The sequence below is a fragment of the Gymnoscopelus microlampas genome, assembly GCF_963454915.1.
Source record: "Gymnoscopelus microlampas genome assembly, chromosome: 20".
NCBI classification, from domain to species: Eukaryota; Metazoa; Chordata; class Actinopteri; order Myctophiformes; family Myctophidae; genus Gymnoscopelus; species Gymnoscopelus microlampas.
Genome location: NC_139957.1, coordinates 3,508,092 through 3,521,321, shown reverse-complemented (window position 1 = coordinate 3,521,321; position 13,230 = coordinate 3,508,092). Strand labels below are relative to the sequence as shown.

The window sequence follows — 13,230 nt, the reverse complement described above, 5'->3', positions numbered from 1 at the left end:
AATATAAGCCATAGATAGTTTTTTTCAAACTAAAGTTACAAATCCAGTTTTTGTAAATATAAGCTCCACACAGTTTTTTTTTTTTTTGTTTCACAGTTTTTTGTTTTTGTTTTTGTTTTAAAGGAAAAAGATACCATGACATTTTGTTTGAAAAAGTAAGGTTATATTCTCATTAAAGTCTTGCCAAATATTTGGGCCCACCTGCAATATCCCCACGGCCCACCAGAGGGCGCCGGCCCACAGGTTGAGAAATGGTGCTATAGAGAAGCAGGCATGTGTCATGTTCTTTTTTTAAAAACTTTTTTCTTTTACCCCCCTTTTCTCCTCAATTTACTTGTGTGTTGTCACATGCTGTTGTATCCTACTGTCTCACCTGCCAGTGAGGAGCCCCCACCAGGAGGATGTAGAGCCTTCGTCCTACTCATCCCACCCCCCTCAGCCTGTAGGAGTACATACAGTGACAAAAATCCCCCCCCCCCCCCCCCCCCCCGGCTTCCCTCCCAGAACATGGGTCAATCGTGTTGGTGTAGACGCTCGACAAAGGCCGATGCAGCACGCTGGATTCGAACCCACAACCTCCAGGATGTTTAGGTTGACGGGGGTTTGGTCCAGGGTGCTTTGGCCAAAGCTTCCAAGATCTGACTGAGAGCATTCTCCACCTAGTGGACACAAACAGTAAAAACAGCATATGAATGTCAACATTTAAATTAACTCTTTGACAGAACGGTGGACAACATGTGTAGTAAACTGTTCTATGAGGATTCATTACAGATCAAACAGAATAATGGTTACACACTGAGGAGAGAAGAGGTTTGAATAAACATCTGGACGTTACCTTGGCCTCCAAAGAAGCTTGTTGTTCAGTCAGTTGTTTTTCCATTCTGTCCACTCTGCCAAAACACACACAGATTGATTGATTGATTGATTGATTGATTGATGTTGAAGTAAAATACTATTCCACACATAGGCCTACATCTAGAGAATGCACAGAATAGTGACACATTGTGGGAAGCTGCTGCATCTCATTAGATGATGATTAAAATGAGGTTGAGTTGCTACAGTTCAGTACAATACTGAACTGTTACACTGATGGACCAACATTGGGCTAATAAGTGTTAATTTGGGGGTCCTTGACGTGAAAAAGTTTGTGACCCATTGTATTTGGCCATAAATCTGTCTGTTTTGTCAATCTTGTTTCAGGAACACAAATGACAAAGGGTGATGGAAAGATGTGAGTTTGGCTATATTATGTAACCACGCTGTCATGTCCTGTGGTGGATGTTGTGCCAATGTTTAGATAGTTATACAACTAAACTCAACACATTGTTTTTAAACTATATACACTGCCCACAGAATACCACGTTGACAGCCCCTATCCACACCTCAACACCAGGTCTTTCTAGCCTCTCGTATCACATATGTTGAGATGTAGCAAATTCCTACAAAGTTGGCTCATGCTAATCAGCAAGCTAATGTGCTCACATTAACAATCAGACTGGAGCTCTTATACTTTTGATTGGCTTGTACATTCAATTGAATGACATGACTACAAACTGAAATGTCTTATATCCTGTAGAAATGCATGTTTCTATTAATCTCAACACTAGTTAATAGTCATCCCCCCCCCCCCCCCCCCCCCCACACACACACACACACACACACACACACACACACACACACACACACACACACACACACACACACACAGTTCAGTACATGGATTGATTGATTGATTGATTGATTGATTGATTGATTGATTGATTGATTGATTGATTGATTGATTGATTGATTGATTGATTGATTGATTGATTGAAGCACTTCATTTAGAAAGACATGGAAACAGTGCAGTTCCCCTACAGGGAAGTACAATTTACAATAATAGGTCCTCATACAAGGTTCAGGTTTATGGTGAATTTAATTATTGACATGAAGTGAAATCACATAAAGTATTTATTTATTTATTATTTATCATCTCACCTGTCAGTCATCTGCTGAATCCTCTGGTCAATATCTGTGCTGTCAGTCACTTGTTTCAGCACATTGTCCACTCTGTCAAACACAACACAACACAACAAACACAACACAACACAGCACAACACATTTCAGTGGTGCAGTTTTAAGACAAAGTAAAACTCAAAGTACACGCACAACTCAAAACTCAACAAAATATAAATACTCCTGGTCAAATATTACTACACTGTGTGTGTGTGTGTGTGTGTGTGTGTGTGTGTGTGTGTGTGTGTGTGTGTGTGTGTGTGTGTGTGTGTGTGTGTGGGTGTATTTGGAGGATTCAATGACATCATCCTCAGGGACCTTAAATGAGTAGTTCACCCAAAACATGACTTATTTTCTATCAATTGCACACCCCATGAAGCAATGAATTCATGGATTTTTGAGACAATAATTTCATTACCGGCGGATTGATGTATCCGGTAGGAGACACAAGGTAGACTCTTTGAGTCTCCTACCAGAAATACACCCGGTCATCAAATTATTGGCATACTAATGTGACAAAAACAAAACAATCTCCATGATTTCAATTGATAGAAAAGAAGTAATTAGTTGGGTGAACTATTTATTTAAGTTAAAGTAATGGAGAACTAGTGTATGTTTCAGTAGACTAAAGTGAGGACTGTTGTTCTCCACCAGGACTTCACAACATGTTTATAGTTTGCTGTGATGTTTGGTTTCATTTGTATATTTTCCACTGGATTGGCTGTGATTCTTTTACATTTGTTGTTAGTAAACAGTTGTATTATCAACGTCCATTTGGTTCCATTTTTACACTTTGAGTTTACAGACCTGTAAGGTAGTTCTTACTGATAGCTGGACTGCTCCTGCATAGGTGATTTATATTTGTGTGCAGGACAGTTGTCTACATTACATTGTTAGACAACAATGACCTCTACCTATGTCCTTACATTACAAAGGGGTGTCAATGACCGTAGTCTAACACACCTGTGGATTAGAGAGGGGGTTCTACTGTGCTATGGAAACAGGAGATATTTTGGGTGCAGGGCCGTGCGAGGCTTTGCGAGGCTAAAAGGTGTGGTGCAGGGCTGGACCGCCAGTCGAAACAAGACATAAGTGTACTTTTTACTTTCCTAGAAATGCAGTGGAGTCAAAAGTCACAATATTTGTCTTGTAGTGCAGTGAAAGTCATAAGTATCCAAAAATACAAATACTCAAGTAAAGTACAGTACAGTACTCAAGTAAATGTACTCCATCAGTGTCCACCTCTGGTCATTGTCATCTTACTTGTCAGAAATCTGCTTAATCCTCTCAGAGTCACTGCTTCTCTCTGTCTCCCTCAGGAGGAACTCCTCCTTCTGCTTCTCCTCCCACTTCTTAACGCCTATCGCCCTCCTGTTCTCCCCTCTCTCCCTCCGCTTCTCATCTAACCATTGGGGGAAAGGTTAAATTATTATCATGCACCATCAACATCATTTACACAGTATCTCAGCAGCTGTGAGCTGAGTTTGGGCCTATAGACAATGTCAACAATTTAAAAAATCTATTGATTAATGGATCAATTAATCAATTGATTAATAATCGATGTTATATTGGGTAGATGCTTTACTAAAAGCAGTTACACAGACCATTTTATACAAATGACCAGTTTCACACAAAATCATTCATTCATTCATTCATTCATTCATTCAGGCGCTCACAATACAATAGACAGTTATCACTGGCCACGGTTACATGGACCATCATGTATTCATTCAGAATGAATTAATTCCGAATGAACTCATTCTGAATAGAGGAATCTGATCCACTCACCTGTTTACATGGGACCTGAATAAAAGTATTCCTCGTTTACATGACCAAAGCATTCATTCAGAATATAACTTTTGACATGCGCAAAGTGGTTCCCACCTACGCCCGGGCATGGACCAGGGGCCACTACCCGGAGCAGAGCTTCCCCTGGTGGGCATGGGAGGAGGCAATAGCCCCCTTGTGCCTCCGCGGCGGAGGTCTATTGGTCTTACCAGGCAGCGTTGTATGCGGTGCAAGCCTGTGTTCCTTTGTCATCGCCGTTTTAATGCAAAAGTAGCAGATCTACAAGTTCAGACCAGTTTCTTTTTTTGTATTGGTACCAGACACGGTAAAACGTAGGCTAGCCGATAGTATTTGTCACATTTCTCATGTAGGTACCGTACGATGATGTCATCGCGCATTCGCACATGGTCATTATAATAATAAATAATAATACTTAAACACCGGACCGCTCATGGTCATTATAATAATAAATGGAGAGAGAGAGAGAGAGAGAGAGAGAGAGAGAGAGAGAGAGAGAGCGCAAGCAACACTACAGTCTATGAAACAAGGCACGCTCATTTATGGCAAAAGTACAAAAGTATTGGCATCAAAATATACTTAAGTAGAAAATAAGCTACTCATTATGCCGAGTGTCACGTGTTCTTGTATTATTATGAAAAAGCTTTGAAACATGCTGTAACTCATTCACTGTGACGAAAACCCTCTTTCTGCGCCGCGTAGCGCGCGGTGCGCACACGGGGTCTGTTCATAGAGGTAGGCTATAATATAACGGGTCTTTCGCCCTAAAACACAATCGCCCCAGGTCAAAATCCAGCCACCATGGAGCAGCCGTGGATGGCCCGCTCAACGACCGTTCCGGCTGCCCATGTAGGCTAATGAATTGATGAAGACTCATCTGTTTTCGCTGCAGTTGCGCCCTAATAATGTTGTTTTCATTTATTTTTGTTCACGTATGCTATTAAAATAATGCAGCTATTGCAGTATTGGGCCTTAACATGCGATTAAAATGTATATGTATTTTGTCCCTCATATATAAAATAAATAAAAATAATAAAATAAAATCTGATTTAAAATTGAAACTTGCATGCTGATCAATGTGTTTCTGTGCTTACGTGTGGACAGGGATTTCTTTTTTTTAATCTTTGTCATGTGGCCAGGGATTCTTTTTAAAAACTGCGGACTAAAATACCTGTTTAGAAAAAGATACATATAAGTGTAGCCTAGGCCAGCAATCCTCGGAGCGTCCGTTCTCCTGGACAAGTCTGGGCTTAACCATTACAGGCTTATTAAATGACGCTATTAGAATCATTAATTTTATCCCGCAGGAGCGAGCGCTTCTCAGCACCAACCGTGGCCGAATTAGAGATTTGATAGGTCATTTTTGGACAATTCTGACAGCCCTACTAAGCACGGACATGCGCAAAGGAATGCATGTATTCCAAACAGACAGGAGCGTTTGGAATAAAGTGTTTACATGGTCAATTCCGATTGATTTAACCCGATTCAAACGGTCTATACCACCCCTCCTATTCCGAATGAAAATGCATTCGGGTCAGACTGGAATGGAATATTCTATTCCAATTGGGGTGTTTATATGAGCAAATCTATTCGGAATGAATTCATCCATTCATTCATTCCGAATAGAAGTGTATTCATTCCGAATACAACTGTCCATGTAACCGTGGCCAATGATTCTCTTTTGTTCAAGACTTCACCCAGTGGTCAAATCACACTATAACCTTTTACTAAAGATAAAACATGTGTTATTGTTTTATTTAATCTAAATCAAATACTGACCCGAGTCAATACCGTCAGTACTGTCCCTGGAAGGCTCCTTGTGGATTTTCTTCTTTAAAAAAGAGAAGAAGACATGAAGGTGGGAGAAGAAGATGAACGGAGGAGCCAAAACAGGACGGGACTGGTACTCCATGATGAGGTTGTAATGCTGGAACTTCCAGTAGTGGTCGCTCTTATCCTGCACCATCTCAAAGGTCTTGCTGCATGGAGGGATGAAGGGACAAAACAACAAACTATTAAATCATATTTGGGGTTGATTGGATTTTGCAGTCATCATACTGTATGTGGTGTTTTGTTTTAAGAGCACTACACCACAGGTTTCCATCACAGACTGCTGTGTGTGTGTGTGTGTGTGTGTGTGTGTGTGTGTGTGTGTGTGTGTGTGTGTGTGTGTGTGTGTGTGTGTGTGTGTGTGTGTGTGTGTGTGTGTGTGTGTGTGTGTGTGTGTGTGTGTGTGTGTGTGTGTTCCCTCATACATGCCTACAAGGTTACTGTGGACCACACTAATGATATGATGAGAGGAGAGAAGAGCTGAGTTCAGTAAATAGAGACAGAGTGACATTAATGGAGTCACAGACAGACAGAAGGAAGATGGCTAACAGATACAACAGGGTACCTACGTGAGCATGGCGATGAGCAGGTTGATGAGCAGTATGTTGGTGACCAGCAGGAAAAGCACCAGCAGAATGATCACCAGCCAGTTGTTGTACTCGCTCCTGCATGGCTCAGCACCGCCCTCTATCTGTGTCACGTTGTCAGTGCAGTTGTCGGCCATGTCCCAAGGTAATCGCACTTAGATTAAAATAACAATATTAACAACAATAATAATAATAATAATAATAATAAGGGTAAATGTAATAATAATAAGGGTAATAATAATAATAATAATAATAATAAGGGTAATTAATAATAAGGGTAATAATAATAATAATACATTTAATGGTTGAATATTTCAACAGTCAGCATACAAGTCTCAAACTGAAATTGAAACTTACACATAAGATAAGTTAATGGTCCATGGCATTTTAAAGGTATTGTAAGTAATTTATACAGTATATAGTTAAAACAAAATGTTTTTAGTTAAAAAGTGAAATCTCTATATTGTGACAGTAATCATTGCTATAGAGCTGTGGTAACCAACCACATTTTGTGCAGAATATGCATGCACGCGCGCGCGCGCACACACACACACACACACACACACACACACACACACACACACACACACACACACACACACACACACACACACACACACACACACACACCATCTACTTCCTCAACAGGAAAATGTCCAAAGATGTGCAGGTAAGGTCTGTAGAACACTCGACGGAAGATACGTTCTGGGTTGGGGTCGTAGGAATAGAGCAGTGCCTGATTGGCTACTCCATATGCCACTATCCACACCCCCAGGAAGAAGAGGAATGAGAAGACATCTTTCATCTGAACAGAAACAAGACATTTAGTGTTTATTTATCCTGTGTGTGACCTTCCCCTTTTTGGTTAATGTCCAAGGATGTGAAGAGAGAGGTTGATTAGGGAAAAAAAAGATGTTCAACAAACGACCTGGGGTGAGTACTGCTGCCGATGGGGCAGCAACTTCCTTTAGGTCTTAAAATCAAAGCACATGGTGACTAAATGACTAAATGACTAAATAAGACATTTAAAAGTGTGTTATAACCGATCAATAACCTTTTCCTTTTCAGAAAAACAACTAAACAGACATCTGTAGAATTGCTGGACTACATTTACATTTTGGAATCGATGTTCACAAAAGGTAAGAATTGGACATTGTCTTCCCTCCGCCAGAGCTTCACACAGCGGGATCTCATCCTGGAGGGAGACGTCACAAACAGAGCTAGTGTATGTTATGTTATTATGATATTATGATATCAGTGAACAATGCTACCCGCACAGAGTGACAAAAGAACATTAATATCTGTCTTATATCTTACCATCTTTCCAACAACGATGATTTTTGGTCCCATCTGTTTGTGAACAGCGAAGATGTGAATGAGACGGAGTGTGAAGACCATGTAGTCGATACACAGGACACATCGTCCAAAGTCATACGACCACTCAAACATCCTGAAGCACACGAGCAGAACAAATACATAATAATTTTAAACAAACTCCTATTTTTATGATTACAAGATTATCATGACTGTTCCGGCATTTCGCTTAGTTCTCTATTTACTTCAATCATGGTGTTAATGCACAGGCATTATAGGCATGTGTCTACGTATGTGATCGAGTGGATGGCAGACAGACAGACAGACAGACAGACTGACAGACAGTGCGTCTGTAATAAAGGTTATAATAACTAGTTTACACAATCAAACTGGCTGTAGCACGTCTCTGCTCTCGGTTACAACCCAGTTAATTCTGCATGATTTCCAGTCAGCGACAGCTTCAGATATCAAACCTGCCAGATGCCAGATAACGTAGCCTACGGCACCCAGAGACTCTGGGTAACGTAGGCTGCATGACTAGAACGTTAACAATAAGAAAACAAGTATTTTCATTGCTAGCTAATTAAGGAACTAGAAAAGGCCAGGTTGCCATAGACATAGAGCCTGCAAACGTTGTAAGACAATTATAGACAACTGGAATGGTATATGAGAAACATGACTGATACATCTTGATCACATGACTTCAGATATAAATGTCTACCGGTTTGTGAGTTTTGGACAAAAGGTGTGGGAGTTGGAGCAAAAAGTCTGTTTTGAATAAAACACAAAATTGTGGGTCTGATTGGTCTAAAGTTTAGCAGCTGTTCCCAATCAGATCTACAACTGCACATTGCCTCACGGATGGACGTGTTGTGAGCTTGTAGATCTGCTATTTTCGGTACAACACCGGAGCATAAGCTGGTTGTGCTGGTTGAAAAGAAACGTAGCGAACTTATTCATTCAGTTAATTTAACTTGGAATAAGTCAGAAAATGATTGTTCAAGCCTATCCTATCTATGTTCAACAACAACCAGTTATGTCCATCCTTCGGTCTGGTCGTTTCAAGGCTAAGATGCCATATGATCTATCAGTGGTGGAAAGTAACTAAGTACATTTATTCAAGTACTGTAGTTGTCACCATTGAGCGTAGAGCGATGTTTCTTTCTGCTTAAAAAAAAAGAAAATCTCTATGAGCGCTGCTGTTTCAGCGCGCCACCACCTACATTGAGTGACGGCTCAACGTCACATACAGTATTAAATGATTTGACAACAATCAACCATGAATGGATTAGGAGAACTACCAACACCAGAGCTCATAGCTGCTGTAGAAAAGCCACTGCAAAAAAATAAAAATAAAATAAATACAATCATATAAAAAAAAAAATCAGAATAATGTACTTTGATTTACAGTGGTCGAATAGTGGTTTGATGGTCGAATATTAGAATATTCGACTATTCGGTGAATGCCCTAGCGCCAACATGAGGTCAATTTGAGAAATGTGGAGTTTCTTCCTTGGCCTACTGGGAGTTTCACAGTAATTGAATGCTGTGTTCAAGATTTGTGGCATTTTGTGCAAAACAGGAGGCCAGAAGGCACTATGTGGAGTGGCTGAATAACCTAAATAAATACATCACAAATATAAACTAGTCGATAATCACTACTGTATGTGTATCTGCACAGGCAGAGGCAGCCATAGGCTCATGTTTAACAGCTTTACCTCGTATTTCATTGTGTTGTAACATTACACACACCAATATGATTGCATGGTGCTGGAGTCTTATGAACACTTGAGCTCCATTAATGACGATTATGGGTCCTGATGCCAAAGTCATTACACACACAATATTTACTGTTTTTTCTTGCTGTTGTTTTCTGTCCTTGCTTATGTCACAATCTGGAGTACTATAGTACTTAATAATTAATAATGTGTACCAACCTGCAGATGAGACCAATAATGAAGAGAAGGATGGCAGTGATGTCATACACGTTCCAGATATCCTGCATGTAAAGCTTCATCCTCTGGCGTGGAGTAAAGTCGCACATGAAGAATACCTGAAAGTTCATAAACACATCAATCAAACTGAATCAAGCTGATAGACAATCAGCTGAATGTGTCACATGCACAGGCAGCCTATAATTTATGTTTCACCCCTCAGGGGCCCCCAAGAACCCCCCAGATGTTCGTATGCACACCTGCATTATTGTGTGCAGAACTGTTCCTACCAGCAGCTTTCAGAACACATTCATAAGAACTCAGCTATGTGGACGGTAGTGATGCGCGGGTCGGGTTTTTTCATGACCCGCCCCGCCCCGCCACGGAACCCAACCCGCCTCAACTCGCCCCGCGAACCCATATATAAATCTATGGCTCAACCCGCCCCGCGACCCGCGATTCTTTTTTTATTCTGTAAAATCATGGTTAGAAAATAATCCCCCAGTGTATTCAAACTGTTTTATTGTTATTATTCTTATTCTTATTAGGAATAAATACAAAACTAGAGCATGTGATTTTTTATTTATTATTTGCGTGTGAGAGCGGCTGACCCGCTCACCCGCAGCCCGCATAATTGCCTTGAAATTCTGACTCGACCCACCCGCGCCGCGGGTTGACCCGCGGGTCCCGCGGGTTACGGGTCAACCCGCGCATCACTAGTGGACGGTCACTGAGTTATTGACATTTGAAGTGTTAAACACTGCTGTAGAGCCCAATTTAGTTTTTTTTTGGTGTGGCTATTTTCATGGCAGACCCCTGAGCAGTGTTTGTGCCCAGTTTGGATGTGGCAGGTCCGAATGTTACGTTTGTGACCGCGGCCAACGGTCTGCCGCGGTCGGTCCACCCACCCTCTAAGCAAATGTAATATAGCTGTCACTTGTAACCACATTTAGGCTGCCTTACATTACAGCTGTGGCAACGTTGCCGGCAGTGAAATTATTGAATTTACATCCTCCTAAACAGTGTGGACAAAAATTAAAGATTCAAAATAGTCTGAAAAAGCTGATTAGCAAAAAAGCAGTTTTTTAAATATTGTTTGGAACTTAGACACTCTCAAAAGGTAACGCCCAAATGCGTCCTGTCTGCCAAAATAAGAATGGAAACACCAAAATACAGCAATTAGATCAATTTATTTATATATATATATATATATATATATATATATATATATATATATATATATACACATACATACATACATACATACACACACACACACACACACACACACACACACACACACACACACACACACACACACACACACACACACACACACACATATATACATATACATAGAGAGAGAGAGAGAGAGAGAGAGAGAGAGAGAGAGAGAGAGAGAGAGAGAGAGAGAGAGAGAGAGAGAGAGAGAGAACTGTACAGTACTGTACAGGTCACGAGCTCACGTATCAGATTTTTGGTATGTTTTGTAAACAAGGCAAAGTTACATAATATACCTTTAATGACACGATTTAAACATCATTCCACTGTTGTACTTTACGCAGGTATTTATTGGATGAGTGGGAGTGTGTGTTAACACAGGAAATGCTCACCTCATAGATCTCCTCACAGAAGAAGGTGAACACCCAGAAGTACAGCACATATTCACTGATGGACGGCCCAGGCCCACTAGGGGGAGGTGGCTTAAAGTCCACCAGCAGGACGTAGGTAAACAGGAAGAGGAAGGGGAAGTACATCACTGCATTTCCCAAAAAGGAAGTGACCGGAGCACTCCAGAACTGACGCCATCTTGATACGACAAATGAAGGCTTGGGCTCCTTGCTACAACTATTAATCGCTTGTTGTATTTCATCTGGTTCCCTGCAAGGTAGAGTATCATCATAAACCCACTCAACTTAGTCTTAAACAAAGTGAATTAATGCATAGTTTTGGTAACAAGTATAATATGCATATGGGACAACAAGTGTGTTATTGTGTTAAACATGTAAGGCTGGGAGCTAACCTGTAGGAGATGAGCTTGGTGTAGCAGAGTGGAAGGCAGAAAAGGGTGAGAAGGACTTTCCACACTGCTGTGTCCTTCTTCATGTCACCCCGCCAAGCCTGAGACAGCAGAGACTGAGAAGCAGAACGGTCTATTTTAGCTGATACTGTGTAGGGTCATGAGTTCATGGTCCCCACCACACACACACACACACACACACACACACACACACACACACACACACACACACACACACACACACACACACACACACACACACACACACACACACACACACACACACACACACACACACACACACACTTGGGGGGCACCAAAGATCAGGGGCGTGAGGACGTCTGTTTTCAGCTGTTTCTGTGGGTTCTGTTTCCCACTGAGGGGGCGCCAAAGGGCCGTGCATTTTTGGGTCATTATATTGTCAGAAATAGTCAAAGGTTGTCAAGAAAAACGGTGGAGAACCACTGGGTTAATGTGACACACAGATGTGTATATCATATGATTTACACAAGTTACAGTATTTTCCAAAACCATTTCAGGCTAAACTATTGGGATTAACTAAGTGTGTGTGTGTGTGTGTGTGTGTGTGTGTGTGTGTGTGTGTGTGTGTGTGTGTGTGTGTGTGTGTGTGTGTGTGTGTGTGTGTGTGTGCGTGCGTGCGTGCGTGCGTGCGTGCGTGCGTGCGTGGTTCTAATCAGTGCCACTACGCACGCTGCCAGGAGGCCACAGAAATATAACCTGGAATTCAGACTGATTAACTACGTATTTTTTTGTTTTGTTCACTTGACTCAGTTTGTCAGTCTTCCTTTCAGAACGTCACCTGTTATGTAGGAACGTCATTGCTAATTGGATACTGCTCAATGAATCACAGTAGGAAGTGAAATGACTTGAATTTTACATTGGAAGGCACTGGTCCCGCCCCGCCCACAGACAAATCAGAACCTTTCATGTAGGAAGAGTCCCAGACTGAGGAATGAAGTGAAAAAACTAACAAACGCTGAACGTAGTGATTCAGTCTGGATTCCAGGCTGACAGAAATATGTGCCTCCACTATTTTCACTTTTCATTTTAATTTTAATATTATAATTAAAGTTAAAGTCATTAAAGTGGCTGAAACCAAGATTGTTGAAGATACCAGCTGAACCAGCCAGACAGAGATAGACCAACCTCTAATCCATCATGGTTGAAGAAGAGGTGTGATTCAACAGCTATGCCCATCTTGAAGCAGTTTGTGTTCCATACTGGAGACTCTCTCTTGAGCAGCTCAAAGGAGTGACTCCCATCGGTCTCGTAACATGAGCTCAATGTACCTGAGGTTAGGAAGACAGCACACAGGAAAATCATAAGAAAGACGTACTATTCATTTATTGGAAATAATTAGAATGACAATATATTCATTATGAAACATATATTTCCATTCCATGTTCCAATGTTTCCAAAGTTGACTTAGTCTCCATAGGAGCCACAACCTAAAAGGTTTGATGATTTATTCAAGGTCTCACCATGTGCCTTGTCCGCAAACTTCTGTGCCAGCTCTGTCATGGAGCTCTGTTTGGTGTCCGTCCCATGTTCCGACTTTGACATCTCTCTAAGCATCTTACAGGCACTCAGAGCATTCAGCACTGAGTCCTCTGCCTGGGAGACGGACAGAGAGACAGAGGGACAGAGAGACAGAGAGACAGAGAGAGAGAGAGAGAGAGAGAGAGAGAGAGAGAGAGAGAGAGAGAGAGAGAGAGAGAGAGAG

General features: G+C 41.4%; 1 protein-coding gene and 1 long non-coding RNA gene across 2 annotated transcripts; both read right to left on the bottom strand.

Moving 5' to 3' along the window:
• Nucleotides 1–526: 526 nt before the first annotated feature.
• LOC311036521 lies at nt 527–2,049 on the bottom strand. The gene is made up of 3 exons (XR_014599858.1): nt 1,978–2,049; nt 836–890; nt 527–659 (listed from the first exon to the last, which is right to left on the bottom strand). It is a non-coding gene; the product is annotated as an uncharacterized lncRNA (long non-coding RNA).
• A 1,205-nt stretch (nt 2,050–3,254) lies between these two features.
• On the bottom strand, nt 3,255–13,028 carry LOC311035974 (transient receptor potential cation channel subfamily M member 5-like; the record flags this gene model as incomplete). The annotated part of the gene is made up of 10 exons (XM_084044501.1): nt 3,255–3,397; nt 5,581–5,780; nt 6,201–6,372; nt 6,849–7,023; nt 7,536–7,668; nt 9,470–9,585; nt 11,080–11,347; nt 11,490–11,602; nt 12,654–12,796; nt 12,989–13,028. The coding sequence occupies 10 exons, from the start codon at nt 13,026–13,028 to the stop codon at nt 3,255–3,257; spliced, it is 1,503 nt and encodes a 500-aa protein (XP_083900627.1).
• Nucleotides 13,029–13,230: the final 202 nt, after the last annotated feature.